The sequence below is a fragment of the Pogona vitticeps genome, chromosome 2 (assembly GCF_051106095.1).
Source record: "Pogona vitticeps strain Pit_001003342236 chromosome 2, PviZW2.1, whole genome shotgun sequence".
NCBI classification, from domain to species: Eukaryota; Metazoa; Chordata; class Lepidosauria; order Squamata; family Agamidae; genus Pogona; species Pogona vitticeps.
The window spans coordinates 20,476,925-20,498,030 of NC_135784.1; the positions used below are offsets into that span (position 1 = coordinate 20,476,925).

Genomic DNA, 21,106 nt, shown 5'->3' on the forward strand with positions numbered 1-21,106 from the left:
GAAAAGATCAGTCTACATCCCAATGCCAAAGAAGGGCAGTGCCAAAGAATGCTCCAACTACCGAACAATTGCACTCATTTCACACAGTAGCAAGGTTATGCTCAAAATCCTATCCAGGATGTCTGGCTCAGGGTCAGCAACCACACTATCTGGGTTGTCTGGGATATCCAAATCTTTATGATATAATTCCTCTGTGTATTCTTGCCACCTTTTTTGATGTCTTCTGCTTCTGTGAGGTCTCTCCCATTTTTGTCCTTTACCATGTTCATCTTTGCACAAAAAGTTCCTTTAATATCTCCAATTTTCCTGAACAGATTTCTGGTTTTTCCTTTTCTATTATTTTCCTCTATTTCTTTGCATTGTTTATTTAAGAAGGCCTCTTGTCTCTCCTTGCTACTCTTTGGAAATCTGCATTCAATTTTCTGTAACTTTCTCTATCTCCTCTGCATTTTATTTCCCTTCTCTTCTCTGCTATTTGTAAGGCCTCGTTGGACAGTCACTTTGCATTCTTGCATTTCCTTTTCTTTGGGATGGTTTTTGTTGCTGCCTCCTGTACAATGTTACGAGCCTCTCTCCAAAGTTCTTCAGGCACTCTGTCCAACAAATCGAGTTCCTTAAATCTGTTCTTCACTTCCACTGTGTATTCATAAGGGATTTGCTTTAGATTATACCTGGCTAGCCCAGTGGTTTTTCCTACTCTCTTCAGTTTAAGTTTGAATTTTGCTATGAGAAGCTGATGATCAGAGCCACAAGCAGCTCCAGGTCTTTTTTTTGCTGACTGTATAGAGCTTCTCCATCTTTGGCTGCAGAGAATATAATCAATCTGATTTCGATGTTGCCCATCTGGTGATTTCCATGTATAGAGTCGCCTCTTGTGTTGTTGGAAAAGAGTGTTTGTGATGACCAGCTTATTCTCTTGACAAAACTCTATTAGCCTTTGCCCTGCTTCGTTTTGAACTCCAAGGTCAAACTTACCTGTTGTTCCTTTTATCTCTTTACTCCCTACTTTAGCAGTCCAGTCCCCTAGATTGAGAAGAACATCTTTCTTTGGTGTCAGTTGTAGAAGGTGTTGTCGCTGAAGCTACTGACATGAATTTGACCAAACTCTGGGAGGCAGTGGAAGACAGGAGGGCCTGGCATGCTCTGGTCCATGGGGTCACGAAGAGTCAAACATGACTAAACAAACAAAAAATATTGTGGCAGTTCTCTCCTCTCACTGCCTTCTCCAATCCTTGCTTTTTCTGTAGAAAGAAAGAGGAAGGGAACCTAGCATTAATGAAAGAGTAACAAGTACACTGCAGGATGAAAGCAAAAATAGCTTCATTTTTAAAAAAGGGATGATTTCAAGCGATTCTTAAGTGTTTTTGTTCTTCTTTAGTGTCTTCATGGCCCCATGGACCAGAGGCCAGCCCTCCTCTTGTCTTCCAGCGCCTCCCGGGGTTGGGTCAAATTCAAGTTGAGCTTCCCCAAAACGTCGGAACCAGCCACCTGACGATGGTTGGTGGGGATCCTACAGAGGAATTCGTTGCAATCATGTAGATCCGAGTTCGTTTGTTTTCCTTCTTAAAGGGATTGGAATTTTCCCCTTTCTGTTGCAAAGCTCCAACCAGACTGGTTTTCAATGGAAATGGCCAGGTGGGCGTTTCTGGTGCTGAATGGAGCTGGGAAGAAGAAAAGGAGGCTGTGGGTGGGGTGGGGGGAAGAGCCCAGCGATTTCTGGGCAAGGGAGCCCCGGATCCCTTCTCTCGAACCCCGGAGGGACCCACGGATGCCGGGGCTGGAGAAGCCAAAACTCCGCACGGTGCCTCTTTTGGGAGACCACGAAACGAAGGGTTAAAGGTACAGAGTCGCATTTCCTAGAATGGCATCTTAGAAGATAGAGCGGCATCAGTCCCCATAGAAAATGCTTTTCGAAAAAAGCCCCTTCCGGTCCTCTTCTTTTTCTTCTTCCGGACAGAAAACGGGGCTTGGGCTGTTTTAAAGGCTGCCTGGGATCCGAGGAAAGGCTTGCAGCAAGGAGGGAGGGTGAGTCGGGGTTGGAGGGGGGAGGAATGGGGGGAGGGGAGGAGAGGGGCGGGAGGGGGAGGGAAGGACGGAAGGGCCCCCCAACCCCGAGGCCATCCGAGGGAAGGGAAGCCCCCCCAAGACCGGGCAGGAGAGGCAGCCGGAGGGGAGCCCCCAAGCAAGGGCTGTTTGCGGCCCAAGCCTTTCTGCTGCCTGAAGGGCCACATCCACCCCCCTCCTTCCACCTCTCGTGCCCACAAAAGGGCTGATCCTGCACCTTCCGAGCCACTTGCAGGAGGGGGGAGAGAAGGTTCCCCGTTTGGCTCCCTTGGAGGGCGAAAGGGTGGCGCTTGGTGGGCCCCCCCATTTAATGGAGGACACCTTCAGCCAACAACTCATGAGATCCCGAAACTCTGGGATTCCCTCGCCTGGGATACGAGGCTGGTTCCCTCTTGGCTGACCTTCCACAAGGGGATGAAGGCCATCCTCTCCAGGCAGGCTTTCCTTGAGGGACTGACTGGTGGTCTGAGAGGGAACTTTCCAGGGATTCTGATGGCTTTGAAATGTCTTTTTACTCTTGGGTTTTATTTACAATGTTTAATCTAGTCTTTGTTTCATTTTGAAAAAGTATCTGGATACTTACTGTTTTTGCTTCTTCATTTAGTGATGCAAACCACCTCGGATCCTATTTAAGGAGATAGATTGGATAAAATTATTTTAAATAAGCAAATAAATAAAATAATAAATAAATACAGGAGGGAAATTATGAGCTGTCTACGTAAAGGATTCTGTTTAGTGGAGAGCTTTATCCTGTTCTAGTCAGGAAACTAGACTAGCCACCCAGAATAGACTTCGGTCTAGATGGGTGGGATATAAATTTAGTGAATAAAAATAAAATAAATAAACTCCTAGCTGGTGAAATATGCAATAGAACAGTCACCTGCTAAACCATTCTTCCTGAAAAAGCAGGGAATGTTTTTGTGAGATTATTTTTCAAAACTAATTGAATGTAAAACTATGACTACAAGAAACCAAAATACAAGTGAGTGTTTCACAAAATTGTGTAGATGTTATGAACAGAGGCACTGCTTTGATTGATGCCCACCTCTTAAAAGCCAAGCAATAGTTGCCTGAAGATTTCTTCCACATCAAAAGGATATAAAGGCAGCAAAGTATAAAAGAAAGTCAGGGGAAAGGCTTAGGTTTTGTCAGCTTAAGGCGAAGAATGAATCTGAATAGTTAGACAGGGATCAGGGAAAAAGGGAAGATGGCCCCACTTCTCAGTCTGTGACGGTCTAAAGCACATTGGTCTGTCCCTCTCAGGTGAACGGGCAGCCCCACATGCCTTTCTTCCATCTCGGCCTTAGGATCCTTCTGACTTCCGTGTTAGAGATGGTTGGTTTCTCTTTGTTGCATTTTTTTTGTCTGTCAGATGCTCACTTGAGAGTGTCTTTGCTTTGCAGAGCTTCAGTCATATCGTCTGTTAAGGAACCTATTCGCTCAGCAGGACGAGAGTGGTTCGAGGACTGCGTTTGAAGTATTGTTGAATAAAGAGTAAAATGGCAGACCAACACACTCCTCTCCCCAGAGCTGGAAGAGACCCAGATGTTATCCAGGTAACAAGCCTTGGGACATGCCCTGAAAGAACAGTGGAGAAAGTCCTAGATGAGGAGATGCCCAGCACAGATATGCAGTGCCAGAAATTCAGGAAATTCTCCTACAAGAAGGCTAATGGTCCTCGAGAGGTTTGTACCCGACTCCACCACCTTTGCCGTCAGTGGCTCAAGCCAGAGCGACACACAAAGGCTCAGATCCTGGACCTGGTCATCTTGGAGCAGTTCCTGGCCGTCCTCCCCCTGGAGATGTCGAGCTGGGTGAGAGAATGTGGAGCCGAGACCACTTCCCAGGCGGTGTCACTGGCAGAAGGTTTCCTGGGTCTGAGTCAGGCAGAAAAGATAAAGCAGGAAGAGCTAGAGGTGAGAGCAATCCATGCCAGGGACTTAGAATCTGAAAGGGGAGCCCATGACCCCTGGACTCGCTCCCTGTTTGAGGCTGTTCTGCTGGAATGTATTCTTTATGGTCCTTGAAAGGAAGATGTGGGGTCCGTGTTCATTTCATTTTGAAATTGAATAACCGCCCCCAAAATTGGGGAGACCCTCTTCCACTTTAAAACAAGGTGCATCTTCCTCATCTGCATAGTTTTCCAAGTAAATTTCAGGTTTACCTCTACCCTTGGCACTGCACTCAATCCAGCCCTGTTGTAGGTGCAATGACACAATATGATGCCTTTCAGTGGGTTCCGGTGAGGAATGCCCTTTTCTCCTCCAAAGGGACAAGAAAATGAGGAAAGAAATCCTACAAATTTTACCAATTGCCAATATTTTTCTTAGAAAATCAGTGGAAGATGTCTCTTCTCTTTCAAAGTCCCAACCTCATCCGCTGAGATCTTTTCCTCTTTCTTTTCTACCTTCTTATTGTACGTCATGGATCCTCAGATGGAACATCTCTCTGTGGAAGATCAGTCTGATTTCTGCAGAGCAGAGGAACCTCAGTTCGACACCAAACAGGATCCTCAGCAGGAAGAGACCAATCAAGGGAACGAAGGAGGTGTCAGCTTTATAGGTGAGGCTTTGTGCTAGAAAAGCGTGTTTTCTTCCCTTGTGGGAAATGTTTATTCCATGACTTTTCAGCTGGGGATGGAGTGACATTTTTCTTTTGTTCTTTCTATTTTTCAAACCTACAGCTTTAGTTTTTCAGTTTTCTGAGACTTATTATATAGCAGCCAGTTCCTTTGTTTCTGTCCAGGAGACCATGTGTGAAAAGATGCATTTTTCCCATCTGGAAACAGAAAACCTCTCAGGTGTAAATTTGGGATCAGGATGGAGGTTCCCGTTCTGATAGGGTGTGGTAGTAGCATCTCTCTTTGTTGCTCCTTCATTCCTCATTTTTGTCTAATTCCCTTTTTATATAGTGTTTATAGCTCAATACAGTCGTGCCTCATATAACGAGTGCCCCGTTTAATGACTAATTCACATAGCGATGGCATTTTTAACATCGCTTTTGCGATCGCATACCAATGTTGCCTATGGGAAAATATCGCTTTGCGATGTTTTCCCCATAGGCACCATTTCCCCCCAGCTGAGCGGGGGAAGGGTCCTTCCGAGCATCCGGATCCCCCCCACCCTGCCACCCTCCCCCTGCGGCTCGGATCCGAGCCGCGGCGGCAACCCCAGCCATGGCCAGACTCCCTAGAGTAGCTGCTGCAGCTCGGATCCAAGCCGCGACGGGAGGGGGGAGAGTGGGGGGTCCGGATCCCTTTCAGGCATCCCGGCCTCGATCCCACCCGCCGCCGGTTACCCATGGCTTGGGTAACCGGCGGCAGGTGGGATCCAAGCCCAGGATGCATGAAAGGCATCCGGACCCCCCACCCTTCCCCTGCGGCTTGGATCCAAGCCACGGCAGCTACTCTAGGGAGTCTGGCCATGGCTTGGATCCCACCCGCCACCAGTTACCGTAACCGGCAGCGGGTGGGATCGAGGCCGGGATGCCTGAAAGGGATCCGGATCCCCCACTCTCCCCCCTCCCCTCGCGGCTTGGATCCGAGCCGCGGCGGCTACTCCAGCCATGGCCGGACGTCGCTATGCGGGGCACCACTGTAGTTTGATCTAACTCCTTTCCACTTAGATGTTATGTTATTTTTGATATAGAGCCTTTCGGTCAAACTCCGGCTGTGATTCTGTTTGATTTTGAGATCATGGTTTCTGATGTTAATATACAGTGGTGCCCCGCATAACGACGATAATGCGTTCTGAAAAAATCATCGCTATACAGATTCGTTGCTATGTGGAACAAAGAAGCCCATAGGAATGCATTAAAAACGTTTAATGCGTTCCTATGGGCAAAAAACTCACCATTCTGCGAAAATTCTCCATGCGACTGCCATTTTCTCTGCCCGATAAGCGAGGAAAGGGCGCGAAACACTGCAGGCGGCCATTTTATTTATCCCGTGGCCATTTTGGAACCGCCGATCAGCTGTTAGGAAAACAATGCTATGCGAAAATCGGTAAGCGAAACGCTTACCGATCATCACAAAGCGATGTTTTGCCATCTAAAACATTGCAATGCGTAAAAATGATCGCAAAAAACATCACTATGTGAATTCGTCGTTAAACGAATCGCTCGTTATGCGGGGCACCACTGTATAGGCGTTGCTGTAACAAGTCCAAAAAATTCATCCTTTTAATCAAGAAATGCTTTTTAAACTAATCTGATCAGGGAAAGAGGCACCGTCTGAGCAGTCTATCCCTGGATTGAACTCCCAGCACGAACAGAAAAGTTTCTAAAACATAGGAAACAGGAGTTCAACAACAGCTGGGAGACAAATATGTGAGACTGCAAGAAGTCAATAGGACCGAGACACTCAGGAAATTTGAATTTCCCGCCCTTTATCCCTGCTTTTTTGCCTTCGGAGGTCAAGTCTCCATTCACAGGTCGAAGCGCCTTTTTCGAATGGAGTCATTCATAACTCGAATTGTTCGCAACTAGGGACGTTCATAAGTCGAGGTCCCACTGTACACTTAGGTTCTAATGATGGAAGTTTATACACCCACTTTCATCGGGTTATTAGATCCACATGATTATATACTGGGGGAAAGTTGTCGAATATCCAAAGATAAAATATGCAATTATACAGGGTATTGGTTTGCTCAGTTCACAAAATAGAGGGATCGCCTAATATTAAATTATTCTGTGAAGGAAGATTCTTCTCGGGAATGTACTCATTTCACATTTTTTAAAAATAAAAAATCAGTCTTCTGCCCTCTTGCAATATCATTCACTCACAGTTTCCTGAAATGGTGGAATTTTTAGTATGTGAATGTGTGCCTTTAACCGGGATAGGAATCCTCAGTGCTAAATAAAGACTTTAGTCTTAGTCTGTGTTTTTAGGATTATGATCTTATTTTGCGAGGAGCTTCTAGGACGGGCTCCCCAACTCTTTCATCTCTCCCACAGGGGCCGGCAGGAGGCCAACAACAAGTAGTCCTTCATCTCTTCGTTCCCATGGAGGAGAAGCCGATCAGGTAGGCAAAGGCCTTGTGTGTTCGAATCATGAATTTTATCATTACTTAATGGGTTGGAGACAGGAAATAAAGATTGATATTTTATACTTACAGTTTCTGCCTCTTGAAGTTTCTGTGGTTTCTTTAACTGCTCATTAAATATACTACTAATACCTTTTTAACCGAATAGTTTATGACACTTAATGGGGCAGAGAGAAAGAGTTAAGAGTGTCTTGTATGTCTGGTATGTGTGTGTGTGTGTGTATTAGTAAATAAATTAAATTAATCACTTTGACCCTTTCTTTTTAATGAAATGCTCCATTGATCAGTGCTTACGTAGAAGGCTGGTATAGTATGGTCTTCTCGGTATGCTAAATAGCAATACCTACCCATCCATTTCCATGCCCAATTCAAAGTCCTGTTTATTACCCTATAAAACTATGGACGGCAACCTAAGGACTGTCTCTCCCCATGTGAGCCTCCTCGGCTCTTAAGAGCTTCACAGGGGACCCACCTCTGGGCCATCGCAGGTAGACCTGATGGGGACACGAGAAAGGGCCTTCTCTGTGGCAGCTCCAGTTTACTCAGGAGATTGGGTTGTCCCTTCCTTTTCTCCCTCTGTCGACAGCTGAAAACCCACCTGTTCCGACTGGCTTTTACTAGCTGAGTCTTGAATGCTGGTTTTTACGTACCTAGTAAGTTTGTTTTTAAGGTTGAAAATGCTTTTAATTCTTTAAGGTATTTTTAATCATAGTTAATTCCTTTTTAATGTATAATTTATTCTGTTTTTCACATAGTGAGCTGCCTTGAGTCTCTTCCTTGGGAGGAAGGTAAAGGTTCCCCTTGATATTTAGTCCAGTCATGTCCGACTCTAGGGCGCAGTGCTCATTCCCATTTCCAAGCCATAGAGCCAGCGTTTGTCCGTAGGCAGTTTCTATGGTCACGTCGCCAGTACGACAAGACACAGAATGCTGTTAGCTTCTCACTGTGATGGTACCTATTTATCTACTCACGTTTACATGTTTTCAAACATCTAGGTTGTCAGGCGTTGGGACAAGCGACAGGAGCTCACTCCGTCGCGTAGATTCGATCTTACGACTGCTAGTCTTCTGACCTTGCAGCACAGAGGCTCCTGTGGTTTAACCCGCAGAGCCACCCTGTCCCACACCTCGGGAGGAATGTGGCCCACAAGGAGTGGGCTGTTTGAGGTTTTGCAAAAGTGAGTGTGGGGACACCAGGAATTACTTTCCCATCCCTCCAAAGCCTGGATCATTCTAGCATCCTGTTGCTGACAGAGGGTCCCTGGTTGCCTCAAGGAACCTGACAAGGAGAGACAGTGGGTCACTATTAGCCCTTTCCCCCACCCTGTTCTTTCCCAGCAACTGAGGTTTGAAGGCCTTTCTTCCTGGAGGGAGCACATGGCCAAAGTGACTGATAGCCCTTAATTGGTAGATCCCTACCATATGAGACTGACCAACTTCTCTTCAGTTGTTCCTTGGAATTGAGGAGGTTATCTTTATTAATCCTATGAAGAAGGCCTTCTTTCTTTCCATTTGTAGTTGCCAGTGACCTTTGAGGAGGTGGCCATTCACTTCACCCAGGAGGAATGGGTACTGCTGGATCCTGACCAGAGGGCCCTCCACCAGGAGGTCATGGAGGAGAACTGGCAAACGGTCTCCTCTCTTGGTAAGGCTCTCTTCTTGTCTGGTTGATCCTAATCTCCATCATTACCAGTACAATCTCAGTTACCGACAATAACAGCAACAATAGTGCTTCCATACTAGAAAGGTGTCCCAACTGACTTTAGTCACTGCGATACTGGCAAATTTGTTGCTACATTGATCCCATGGAAAATAACAGTAAAGCAAGGAAATCATTATGTTTCTCCTAGCTTTCTTTAATTAATTTATAGATGCGATGGAAAATTAAAAGGGGAGAAGGGACAATGTGTTATAGTACAGTGGTGCCTCGCTTAGTGATTGCCTCGTTTAACGATGTATTCGCTTAGCGATGGTTTTTTTGGGGGGGAATGTTCCGCATCGTTTAACGATGTTCCCTATGGGGAAATTTCACTTAGCGATTTCGGGACCTTGCTTCGCTTAACGATGACAGTTTAGGTCCCCCTGTTTCGCTTAACGATGTCCGTCTTCGCTAATTTAAAAGTGTCGTAAAATGTTCAAAAACTGTTTTAAATGCTTGGGATCGTTAGTGCATCTTGCAAAGCCTGTGCAACCTTAATTTGGCTTTGATCTGACTCTTCGTTAATTTTTGGTGAATTTTTTCCCCCATTGGAAAGCATTGAACTGTCGTTCAATGCATTCCAACGGGAGAGTCAACGAAGACTCAGAACAAAGCCAAATTAAGTTCGCACAGGCTTTGCAAGGTGCACTAACGATCCCAAGCATTTAAAACCGTTTTTGAACCTTTTAAGATACCTTAAAAATAGCAAAAACAGACCTGTCAAAAGATATTTTTAAAGTGTCTTAAATGTTTGAAACCTGTTTTAAATGCTTGGGATCGTTAGTGCACCTTCTAAAACCTTTGCAAACGTAATCTGGCTTTGTTCTGAGTCTTCATTAATTTTTGGTGAATTTTTTTCTCCCCCATTGGAATGCACTGAACTGTCGGTTTGACAGCTGTCAAACCGACAGTTCAATACTTTCCAATGGGGGTAATAGAATTCACCAAAAATTAACGAAGAGTCAGATCAAAGCCAAATTAAGTTTGCAAAGGTTTCAGAAGGTGCACTAACGATCCCAAACATTTAAAACCATTTTTGAACCTTTTAAGACACACTTAAAATTGCAAAAACGGACATCACAAAACCATTGGAATGCATTGAATAGGCTTCAATGCATTCCAATGGAGGAAACATTGTATCGCTTAGTGATGTTTCCTATGGGGATTTTCGCTTAAGGACAGCAATCCATTCCCATTGGAACGGAATAACCAGTTTTCAAAGCATTCCTATGGGAAATGGTGTTTCACTTAGCTATGTTTTCCCATAGCAATGTTTTTTTTTGGAACCAATTAACATCGTTAAGCGAGGCACCACTGTAAAGACTGACAACTTTGTCTTTCCATTAGAGATTTCTTGCCTCAAAATCCACGTCTTGAGAAAACTTTTTTTTTTTGGTTTCTAGATCTATTCATCTCTCCAGTTCAGCCTTTTTTGCTTTTGTCCTTTCCTGCAGATAAATGGAGGGAGAAAAATGTATGCCCAAGATATGAAAAGACATTTGCACACAAATTAGAGGTTGCAGGACACTGGAGAACCCACCCAAAAGAAACCTGTACCCAAGAGAAGCTGTACAAATGCATCATGTGTGGAAAACATTTTCCTCTGATGGTTCACAGAAGAGGCCGCACTGAAAAGAATTGCTTTTTCAGAAAAATGTCTGCTAAATGTTTAAACTGCAAGGAACGCTTTCTGGGCCATCAAAGAGTTTTCACAGGAGAAAAACTATCCAAATGGCAAGTGTGTAGGAAATACTTTGTTCGTGATTCAAATTTTAAGAACCATAAGAGAATTCACCCAGGAGAGACAATGCAGAAATGCCAGGTATGTGGGAAATCTTTTGTGCAGAATTCACAGCTCGTGAGTCATATGAAGTTCCACAAGGGAGAGAAATTATACAAGTGTCAGGAGTGTAAAAAATGTTTTGCTCGGAATTCACATCTTGTGAGACATATGCGAGTTCACACAGGTGAGAAACCCTACAAATGCCAGGAGTGTGGGAAATGGTTCGCTTCGAATTCATCACTTATGAGTCATATGAGGATCCACAAAGGAGAGAAACCCTACAAATGCCAGAATTGTGGGAAATCTTTTGCTCGGAATTCAAACCTTCTGAGACATATGCGAGTTCACACAGTAGAGAAACCCTACAAATGCCAGGAGTGTGGTAAATGCTTTGCTTGGAATTCAGACCTTGTGAACCATAAGAGAATTCACACAGGAGAGACACTGCACAAATGCCAGGAATGTGGGAAATGTTTTGCTCAGAATTCACAGCTTGTGAGTCATATGAAGCGCCACACAGGAGAAAAACCATACAAATGCCAGGAGTGTGGAAAATGTTTTGCTTGGAATTCACACCTTGTGAATCATAGTAATATCCATACTGGAGAGAAGCCATTCAAATGCCAGAAGTGTGGGAAATGCTTCAGATGGAATTCAGACCTTTTGCGTCATATGAGGATCCACAATGGAGAGAAACGCTACAAATGCCAGGAGTGTGGGAAATGTTTTGTTTGTAATTCACAGCTTGTGAGTCATATGTTGGTTCACACAGGCGAGAAACCATACAAATGCCAGGAGTGTATGAAATGTTTTGCTCGGAATTCACAGCTTGTGGGTCATATGCGAGTTCACACAGGAGAGAAACCGTACAAATGCCAGGAGTGTGGGAAATGTTTTAGTTCAAATTCACACCTTTCGCGTCATATGTGGATCCACACAGGAGAGAAACCCTACAAATGCCAGGAGTGTGCAAAATGTTTTGCTCGGAATTCACAGCTTGTGTTTCATATGTGGGTTCACACAGGAGAGAAACCATACAAATGCCAGGAGTGTGGGAAATGTTTTGGTCGGAATTCACACCTTGTGCGTCATATGAGGATCCACACAGGAGAGAAACCATACAGATGCCAGGAGTGTGGGAAATCTTTTGCTTGTAATTCAAAGCTTGTGAGTCATATGTGGGTTCATACAGGAGAGAAACCCTACAAATGCCAGGAGTGTGGGAAATCTTTTGCTTGTAATTCACAGCTTGTGAGTCATATGTGGGTTCACACAGGGGAGAAACCCTACAAATGCCAGGAGTGTGGGAAATGTTTCACTACAAATTCATTACTTCTGCGTCATATTAGGATCCACAAAGGAGAGAAACCCTACAAATGCCAGGATTGTGGGAAATGTTTTGGTCGGAATTCACAACTTGTGAGTCATAAAAGTGTGCACACTGGAGAGAAATCAAAGAAATGCTAGGAGTGTGGAAATGTTTTGCAGACAGCTCAACTCTCGTGAGGCATGACGGGGGATCCGCACAGGAGAGAAACCATACAAATGCCAGGATTATGGGAAATATTTTCTTGACAGTTCAGAGCTTTTGCGTAATCAGTGTCTCCACGCTGGAGAGAAACCATACAAATGCTAGGAGTGTGGCAGGTGTTTTGGCCATGTCCCTGTTCTTTTGAAGCATAAAGGAATCCACAGATGGAGGAAACTTTAGCTCAGTTTGTTTGTTTATTAATTTAAAATATTTCTACACCACCGTTCTCCTTGAAAAGGACATCAAGCAGCTAAAAATACATATAAAGAGGCATTGCATTAGAAGGTCGTTTTAAAGCTGATGGGGCCAGATTGGCCTCCTGTGGGAGGGAGTTCCAAAGTCTGGGAGCAGCCACAGTGAAGGCAGTCTCCTGTGTCCCCATCAGATACAGTTGTGAGGGTGGTGGGACTGAGGGAAAAGCCTCTCTTCGTGATCGTAACCCCCAGGCCAGCTCATAATGGGAAATAGCTTGTACGTTAAAACTAGCAATGCCCCATTCAGCAATCCGACTGCTGTGTTTTCGATCTGCTGAAGCTTCCTGACACTTTCCACTGGCAGCCGCACATAAAGTGTGTTACAGTAATCCAGGTTCTGCCCTCCATCTGCTATTACCTTTTTTTCCTCTTACTACCCCCCCCCTTTAGCTGTTTTTTATATGGCACCTTCTAAATTCTGGCCATGAGACAGGATGGGTAATAGGAAAAGTGTGATTGCTTCAAATGCTTTCTCAATTACTTGCCTTGCACAATATTATTTTTATAGACAGAATCGGGGGGGGGGGGGAGTCCCAACATATGCATGGATTTTTGCCATTAGGGCATAGTCTACTAACATAACATCCTATGTTAGTGTGGTGGATGAGGGTGATGGTGAGAAACCTAACTGATGTATTTGGACTGTATTCCGACTATGAGAAGGCCATCCCCATTCTAAGTGGAATTCTTAGCACATACATGTAGTACAAGAAGAGTACCTTAAAACACAACCTCTCGGTCCATTAGAATTACAGTAGGAACAGAAAGTAAGTCAAATTAGGGTAACGTTTTTCCAACTCCTGATGCATAATATTTTTGCTGAACAGCAATATTTGCTTCCTGGTTTGAATGCTTTGGCTTTGGGGACATTTTGGATGACCTTAAAGAGATCTCCAGAGAAATCTAAACCCACAAATGTAGTTGAGGAATAGTTATCGCAATGCAAGAAATCTGAAGCAGAATTGCTTAGACTTGAGTAGAATAAGGAATTCTCACCTTAGATGGATTGCATTGCTGCACACCTATCTTGATACCTGGTCGCACAGCAAATTGGTCCATGCACTGATGGGCTCAAGGATAGACTACTGTAATGCCCTTTATGTGAGCTTCCCTTGAGGTTGATACGGAAGCTTCAACAGCACCAAAACATGGCATCCAGACTAATGGGTGGAGTTGATAAATACCAAACATATCTCCCTGGCTGCCTTACACTGGTTATCTTTCCGCTTCCATGTCAGCTTCAAGGTGATGGTTCTAACACTTAAAGCCCTAAATGGTTTGGGACCTCAGTACCTACCAAACACCTTCCAGCAAGAACTGTTGAATTGCCTTTGCTCTAAACAGCCCAGAATGGCCTCTGGGCAGGTGGGCGGTATATAAATTTAAATATCAGCCAGAACCCTCTTGGTGGGTAACACTCTCATGAAAATGCCATGGTGTAAATTGTGGTTGTGAATCATCGGTAGTCAACGATTTGCTGCTTGTATCCCTCATTATGCATCAGTTCATGCAACTGGGTACACAGTGAGAGATCCAAGAATGAACATAATAATTTTGCAATTTATTTTTTCTACAATACAACATAAAATAAAACATAAAACATAACACCAAAAGCATTTGTAACACAAAACATGTAAGTCATCAGGATCTCAATAATCTAATCTGTTTACATGTACACTAGATGGAGATTTTTTTAAGGCGTTAAGTTACTACTGTGTCAGTCGTTAAAAATGAAACCACAGGAATATCAACAGTCAGTCAAACAAAGGGTGGATGATTCGGTAGGTCTGTGTAGCCAATGAAATGTTCCAGAGAGCTTTCAAACTTGCACATTACAGTGGTGCCTCGCATAGCAATCGCTCCGTTTAATGAAGAAATCACTTTGTGACAATGTTTTTCTGATTGCAAAAGCAATTGCTTTGTAATGTTCCCTATGGGGAAATTTCGCTTTGCGATGATCGCAGGGACGCGATCATCGCAAAGCCTCCATTTTCGGCCAACTGATCGGCGGTTCCAAAATGGCCGCCGCGTAAACAAAATGGCCACCCGCTGTGTTTAGGGATGGATTCCTCGCTTAAGAGGCAGCGAAAATGGCCACCGTATGGAGGATCTTCACTTAAAGGTTAGTTTTTAGCCCATAATGGTGTTTTAATGCATTTCTATGGGCTTTTTAATATCGCTTAGCGATGAAATAGCTTAGCAGCGATTTTTGCTGCACGGATTTACATCGCTAAGCGAGGCACCACTGTACTTTGTTGGTCTCAGTAAATATATAGCCGGACTGGATCTGACTGCAGGCTGCATCATAGAACGGAGACAGCGTTGGTTGCCTTGCAAGATGACATATCTCCACACCCCTGGATCCTGTGAACCAGAATATCTTCCTAGGGTGACTGTTGGAGTTAGGACTCAGTGGCCTTGCTCTATCCTGGCTCAAGGCCTTCTTCAAGAATTGCTCCCAGAGAGTGCAACTAGGGGAGTGGGCTTCTTTCCACCCCTTTAACGCTCACTTGTGGAGTCCCACTGGGTCAACCATCTCCCTGTTGCTAATTAACATCCATATGAGGTCTCTGCAGTAGGCCTCCTCATCAGGAGTTTTGTTTCACAAATATGTGGACAACATGCAATACTTTCTATCCTTTCCACCCCTCTGCATTGGATGCTGTCTCATTCCCTGAGTGTTGGGAACAACCGGCTGAGGTTGAACCCAGAAAAAACAAAGGTCCTTTGGGTGGATGCACCTGGTGTCGTCATATTGGGTGACCCTCTCCTTTTTTCCTGGACCTGCTCTCACTGCTAAGGATGGGGTGTGCAACTTGGGCATTACTCTGGACCTAGCACTGTCAGTGGACATCCAGGTGGTGTCTACGGTGTGACCCACCTATTATCATCTTGGGTGGATTGTGCAACTGCGCCTCTACCTGGACTCCGGGTCCCTCACCTGTTGCTCCATGCACTGGTAGTCTCAAGAATAGACTGCTGTAATGCTCTCTATGTAGGGCGTCCAATGAAGCTGATGCAGAAGCTTCAACAGGTCCAGAATATGGTGGCCGGGTTACTGAGCCGAGTTGGGAAAAACCAACACATTTCTCCAGCTCGGTCCACCTTACACTGGTTACCCGTCTGCTTCCATGCCAGCTTCAAGGTGATGGTACTAACATATACAGCCCTAAATGGTTTGGGACCTGATACCTGGTAGAATGCCTTCTGATTAGATAGGCAGTGTGTCAATCAAATCTATCAATAAATAAAATAATTGTCCAAAATTTTTCTACCACCTATAATAGCAGATTGGATTTCTCTAACTCAAGAGGTTTGCACTTCTGTGTGTCTGGTGTCTGAAGTTCCAGGATGGAACTCCCTTTCAGGAGAAAAGCAGCCTATAAATAAAACAAATGAAAAAAGATGCTTCCCAGACAACAAGGGAGAGGGGGAAACAACAAAGCATGCTCAATTCACCTCATAATATTTTAACACACGCTTTTCATCTTTCTACCACAGAAGATAGGGAAGCTTTCCATTTTCTCCTGTACTTCTGAAGTACAATTAAAAGAAATGTGTATAATATGAGAATAGGATTAAATTAGTTGTATTAGCTCAAGATGGCAACCCCCTTTTTAAAACCATTTAGTTAAAATAATTTTGGGGGAATGCCCCTCCCAAAGCTTGATAAGCTGTTGGCTAATTCTACAGTCTCAGACATCACCTTGCCAACAAAAGTCCACATAGTCAAAGCTATGGTTTTTCATGTAGTGACGTATGGAAGTGAGAGCTGGACCATAAAGAAAGCTGACCGCCGAAGAATTGATGCTTTTGAACTGTGGTGCTGGAGGAGGCTCTTGAGAGTCCCCTGGATGCAAGGAGAACAAACCTATCAATTCTAAAGGAAATCAACCCTGAGTGCTCACTGGAAGGCCAGATCCTGAAGCTGAGGCTCCAGTACTTTGGCCATCTCATGAGAAGAAAAGAGTCCTTGGAAAAAACCTTGATGTTAGGAAGGTGTAACGGCAAGAGGAGAAGGGGACGACCGAGGATGAGATGGCTGGACAGTGTCTGCGAAGCAACCAACATGAATTTGACACAACTCCGGGAGGCAGTGGAAGATAGGAGGGCCTGGTATGCTCTGGTCCATGGGGTCACGAAGAGTCGGACACGACTAAACGACTAAACACACAATGCTAGGTTCCCTTCCTCTTTTTTTCTACAGAAGAAGCAAGGATTGGAGAAGGCAGTGAGAGGAGAGAACTGCCACAATATTTTTTGTTTGTTTAGTCATTTAGTCATGTCCAACTCTTCGTGACCCCATGGACCAGAGCAAACCAGGCCCTCCTGTCTTCCACTGCCTTCCAGACTTGGGTCAATTTTTTTTTGCATTTTTACCAGGGAGTCTTCTCATGAGATGGGAATAGTATTGGAGCCTCTGCTTCAGGATCTGTCCTTCCAGTGAGCACTCAGACTTGATTTCCTTTAGAATTGATAGGTTTGTTTTCTTTGCTGTCCAGGGGACTTTCAAGGGTCTCCTCCAGCACCACAATTCAGAAGCATCAATTCTTCGGCGGTCAACTATCTTTATGGTCCAGCTCTTACTTCCGTACATCACTGCAGGTAAAACCATAGCTTTGACTATTCGGAATTTTGTTGGCAAGGTGAGGTTTCTGCATTTTAAAATGCTGTCTAGGTTTGTCATCACTTTACCTCCCAAGAAGCAGGCATCTTTTAATTTCGTGGCTGCTGTCTCCATCTGCAGTGATCATGGAGCCCCAAAAAGTAAAATCTGTCACTACATTAAAAAGCTGAAGTGTTAACTTCCCCAAAAGGTCTGAACCTGCCATCTGAAGATGGTTGGTGGGTATCCTACAGAGGAATCCGTTGCAATTATGTACATCTGAGTTTGTTTGTTTTCATTCTTAAAGGTCCTAATGGATCCACATGATTATTAACTGCATTCTTCAACAAACTACTGTCAAATCAGAGGCACCATCTGTGTCCCACACAAATCCTGGGAGTGGGTTTGGGAAGCATTCCACGTAAAAATTATGCAGATCTCGGAGAATCCATACTGAATTATCTGTGTTTTTAGTGCACATGCAAAGCCATGGACTGAAGGACTGTTGCTTTCGGTGTTGCCCTTTGCGGGCACAGTCGGGACCTGCCATCTGACCATGGTTTGGTGGGGATCCTACATAGGAATGTGTTCCAATCATGAATTTATTTATTTTTTTATTTTTTTATATTTATATTTATTGTTGTTGTTGTTGTTGTTGTTCTTCTTCTTCTTCTTCTTCTTCTTCTTATTCTTATTATTATTATTATTAATATTAATATTAATATTAATATTAATATAGGGATTGTAGTTTACTTGTTTCTGTTGCAAAGCTCCGACCAGACTGGTTTTCGATGGAAATGGACAAAGAGGCAAACCGAGAGGCCAGGTGGGAGTTCCTGGTGCTGGAATGGAGCTGGGAAGAAGAAAAGGAGGCTGTGGGTGGGGGGAAATCCCAGTGATTTTTGTGCAAGGGAACCCCGGATCCCTTCCCTCGAACCCCGGAGGGAGCCACAGATGCCAGGGCTGGAGAAGCCAAACCTCCCCGCAGTTCTTCTTTTGGGACACCAGAAAATGAGGGGTTAAACGCACCGAGTCCCATTTCCTAGAAGGGAGTCTTGGAAGTGGGAGAGGCGTCAGTCCCCATAGAAACGGTCACTTCTGAAAAAGCGTCCCTTCCGGTCCTCTTTTTCTTCTTCCGGACAGAAAGCGGGCCTTCGGCTGCTAGAAAGGCTGCCTGGGATCCGAGGAACGGCTTGCAGCAAGGAGGGAGGGTGAGTCGGGCTTGGAGGGGGGAGGACTGGGGGAGGCCGGAGGGAGGGGAGGGGAGGGAGGGGGAGGGAAGGGCCCCCTAACTCCGAGGCCATCCGAGGGAAGGGAAGCCCCCCAAGACCGGCCGGGAGAGGCAGCCGGAGGGGAGCCCCCCCAAGGGCTGTTTGCGGCCCAAGCCTTTCTGCTGCCTGAAGGGCCACATCCACCCCCCCTCCTTCCACCTCTCGTGCTCACAAAAGGGCTGATCCTGCACCTTCCGAGCCACTTGCGGGGGGGGGGGGGGGAGAAGGTTCCCCTGTTTGGCTCCCTTGGAGGGCGAAAGGGTGGCGCTTGGTGGGCCCCCCATTTAATGGAGGACACCTTCAGCCAACAACTCATGAGATCCCGAAACTCTGGGATTCCCTCGCCTGGGATACGAGGCTGGTTCCCTCTTGGCTGACCTTCCACGAGGGGTATGAAGGCCATCCTCTCCAGGCAGGCTTTCCTTGAGGGACTGACTGGTGGGTCTGAGAGGGAACTTTCAAGGGATTCTTATGGCTTTGAAATGTCTTTTTAGTCTTGGGTTTGATTTACAATGTTTAATCTAGTCTTTGATTCATTTTGAAAACAGATCTGGATACTTACTCTTTTTGCTTCTTCATTTAGTGATGTAAACCCCCTTGGATCCTGTTTAAGGAGATAGGTTGGATAAAATTATTTTTAATAAGTAAATAAATAAAATACTAAATAGATATAGGAGGGAAATTATGAGCTGTCTACGTAAAGGATTCTGTTTGTTGGAGAGCTTTATCCTGTTCTAGTCAGGAAACTACACTCGCTGCCCAGAATAAACTTTGATCTAGATGGGTGGGGTATAAATTTAATGAATAAAAATAAAATAAATAAACTCCTAGCTGGTGAAATATGTAATAGAAACGTCACCTGCTAAAGCATTCTTCCTGAATAAGAAGGTAATATTTTTACGAGATTATTTTTCAAAACCAATTGAATGTAAAACAATGACTACGAGAAACCAAACTAAAAATGCGAATTTCACAAGACTATGTAGATGTTATGAACAGATGCACTGCATTAATTGATGCCTAGCCTTTTAAAACCAAAACAATGGGTGTCTGAAGATTTCTTCCACATCAGAAGTTGCTCGGTAATCACTTAATATTAAGGCAGCAAAGTATAAAACAAAGTCAGGGGAAAGGCTTAGGTTTTGGCGGCTGAAGGTGAAGAATGAATCTGAATGGTTAAAAAGGGAATCAGGAAAAAAGGGAAGATGGTTCTGCTTCTTAATCTCTGACAGTCTCAAGCACATTGGTTTATGCCTCACAGGTTTATTGACAACCCCACATGCCTTTCTCCCATCTCAGCCTTAGGATCCTTCCCTTTTGAAGATGAAATTTGGTTGGTTTCTCTTTGTGGCATTTTTGGGGGGGGGGTCGGGCAGATGCTCACTTGGCAGTGTCTTTGCTTTACAGAGCTTCAGTCATATTGTTTGTTAAGGAACTTATTTGCTCAGGAGGACAAGAGTGGTTCGACGACTGTGTTGGAAGTATTGTTGAGTACAGAATAAAATGGCAGACCAACACACCCCTCTCCCCAGAGCAGGAAGAGACCCAGATGTTATCTGGGTAGCAAGCCTTGGGGAATGCTCTGAAAGACTGGTGGAGAAGGTCCTAGATGAGGAGATGCCCAACTCAGATACGCAGTACCAGAAATTCAGGAAATTCTCCTACGAGAAGGCTAATGGTCCTCGAGAGGTTTGTACCCGACTCCACCACCTTTGCCGTCAGTGGCTCAAGCCAGAGCAACACACCAAGGCTCAGATCCTGGACCTGGTCATCTTGGAGCAGTTTCTGGCCGTCCTCCCCCTGGAGATGTCGAGCTGGGTGAGAGAATGTGGAGCCGAGACCACTTCCCAGGCGGTGTCGCTGGCAGAAGGTTTCCTGGGTCTGAGTCAGGCAGAAAAGATAAAGCAGGAAGAGCTAGAGGTGAGAGCAATCCATGCCAGGGACTTAGAATCTGAAATGGGGAGCCCATGACCCCTGCACTCGCTCCCTGTTTGAGGCTGTTCTGCTGGAATTTATTCTTTATGGTCCTTGAAAGGAAGATGTGGGGTCCGTGTTCATTTTATTTTGAAAATGAATAACCGTACCCAAAATTGGGGAGACCGTCTTTCACTTTAAAGCAAGGTGCATCCTCCTCATCTGCGTAGTTTTCCAAGTAAATTTCAGGTTTACCTTTACTCTTGGCACTGCACTCAATCCAGCCCTGTTGTAGGTGCAATGACACAATATGATGCCTTTTGGTTGGTTCCAGTGGGGATGGCCTTTTTCTGCTCCAAAGGATAAAGAAAATGAGGGCAGAAATACTACAAATTTTACTAATTGCTAATATTTTTCTTTAAAAATCAGTGCATGATGTCCCTTTTCTTCCAAATCCCTGTCTCATCCGCTGAGATCTTTTCCTCTGTCTTTTCTTTTCTACCTTCTTATTGCATGTCACGGATCCTCAGATGGGAAATCTCTCTGTAGAAGATCAGTCTGATTTCCACAGAGCAGAGGAACCTCAGTTCGACATCAAACAGGATCCTCAAGAACAAGAGATCACTCAAGGGAACGAAGGAGGTGTCAGCTTTATAGGTGAGGCTTTGTGCTACAAAGGTGTGTTTTTCCCCCCTGTGGGAAATGTTTATCCTGTGACTTTTCAGCTGGGGATAGAGTGACATTCTTCTTTTGTTCTCTCTATATTTCAAACCTATCGCTTGGTTTTTCAGTTTTCCAAGACTTATTATATAGCAGCCAGTTTCTTTGTTTCTGTCCAGGAGACCATGTGTGAAAAGATACATTTTTCCCATCTGAAACGGAAAACCTCTCAGATGTAAATTTGCGATTAGGATGGAGGTTCTAGTTCTGATAGGATGTGGTA

General features: G+C 44.7%; 2 protein-coding genes across 4 annotated transcripts in view; both read left to right on the plus strand.

Annotated features, from left to right (window-relative positions):
• LOC110070185 (uncharacterized) overlaps positions 1–21,106 on the plus strand; it is a 104,827-nt gene that overhangs the window by 24,631 nt on the left and 59,090 nt on the right. The window contains exons 1-2 of one of the 2 annotated variants that reach the window (XM_078388211.1): positions 18,084–18,189; positions 19,657–20,169. In XM_078388211.1, coding sequence (XP_078244337.1) covers positions 19,753–20,169 — 417 coding nt within the window. In that variant the 5' untranslated portion in view covers positions 18,084–18,189; positions 19,657–19,752. Of the gene's footprint in view, positions 1–18,083; positions 18,190–19,656; positions 20,170–21,106 lie in introns of those variants that run through there. The other variant, XM_078388212.1, reaches the window with a different exon arrangement.
• On the plus strand, positions 1,686–12,297 carry LOC110071010 (uncharacterized). 2 transcript variants are annotated; one of them, XM_078388237.1, is made up of 6 exons: positions 1,686–2,025; positions 3,468–3,980; positions 4,500–4,626; positions 7,018–7,085; positions 8,624–8,750; positions 10,208–12,297. In XM_078388237.1, exons 2-6 carry the CDS (start codon positions 3,564–3,566, stop codon positions 12,052–12,054), a joined length of 2,586 nt encoding a protein of 861 aa, XP_078244363.1. In that variant the 5' UTR covers positions 1,686–2,025; positions 3,468–3,563; the 3' UTR covers positions 12,055–12,297. The 2 variants fall into 2 exon arrangements, with proteins under 2 accessions (XP_078244363.1, XP_078244364.1); XM_078388238.1 differs by having other exon boundaries at positions 1,700–2,025; positions 10,259–12,297.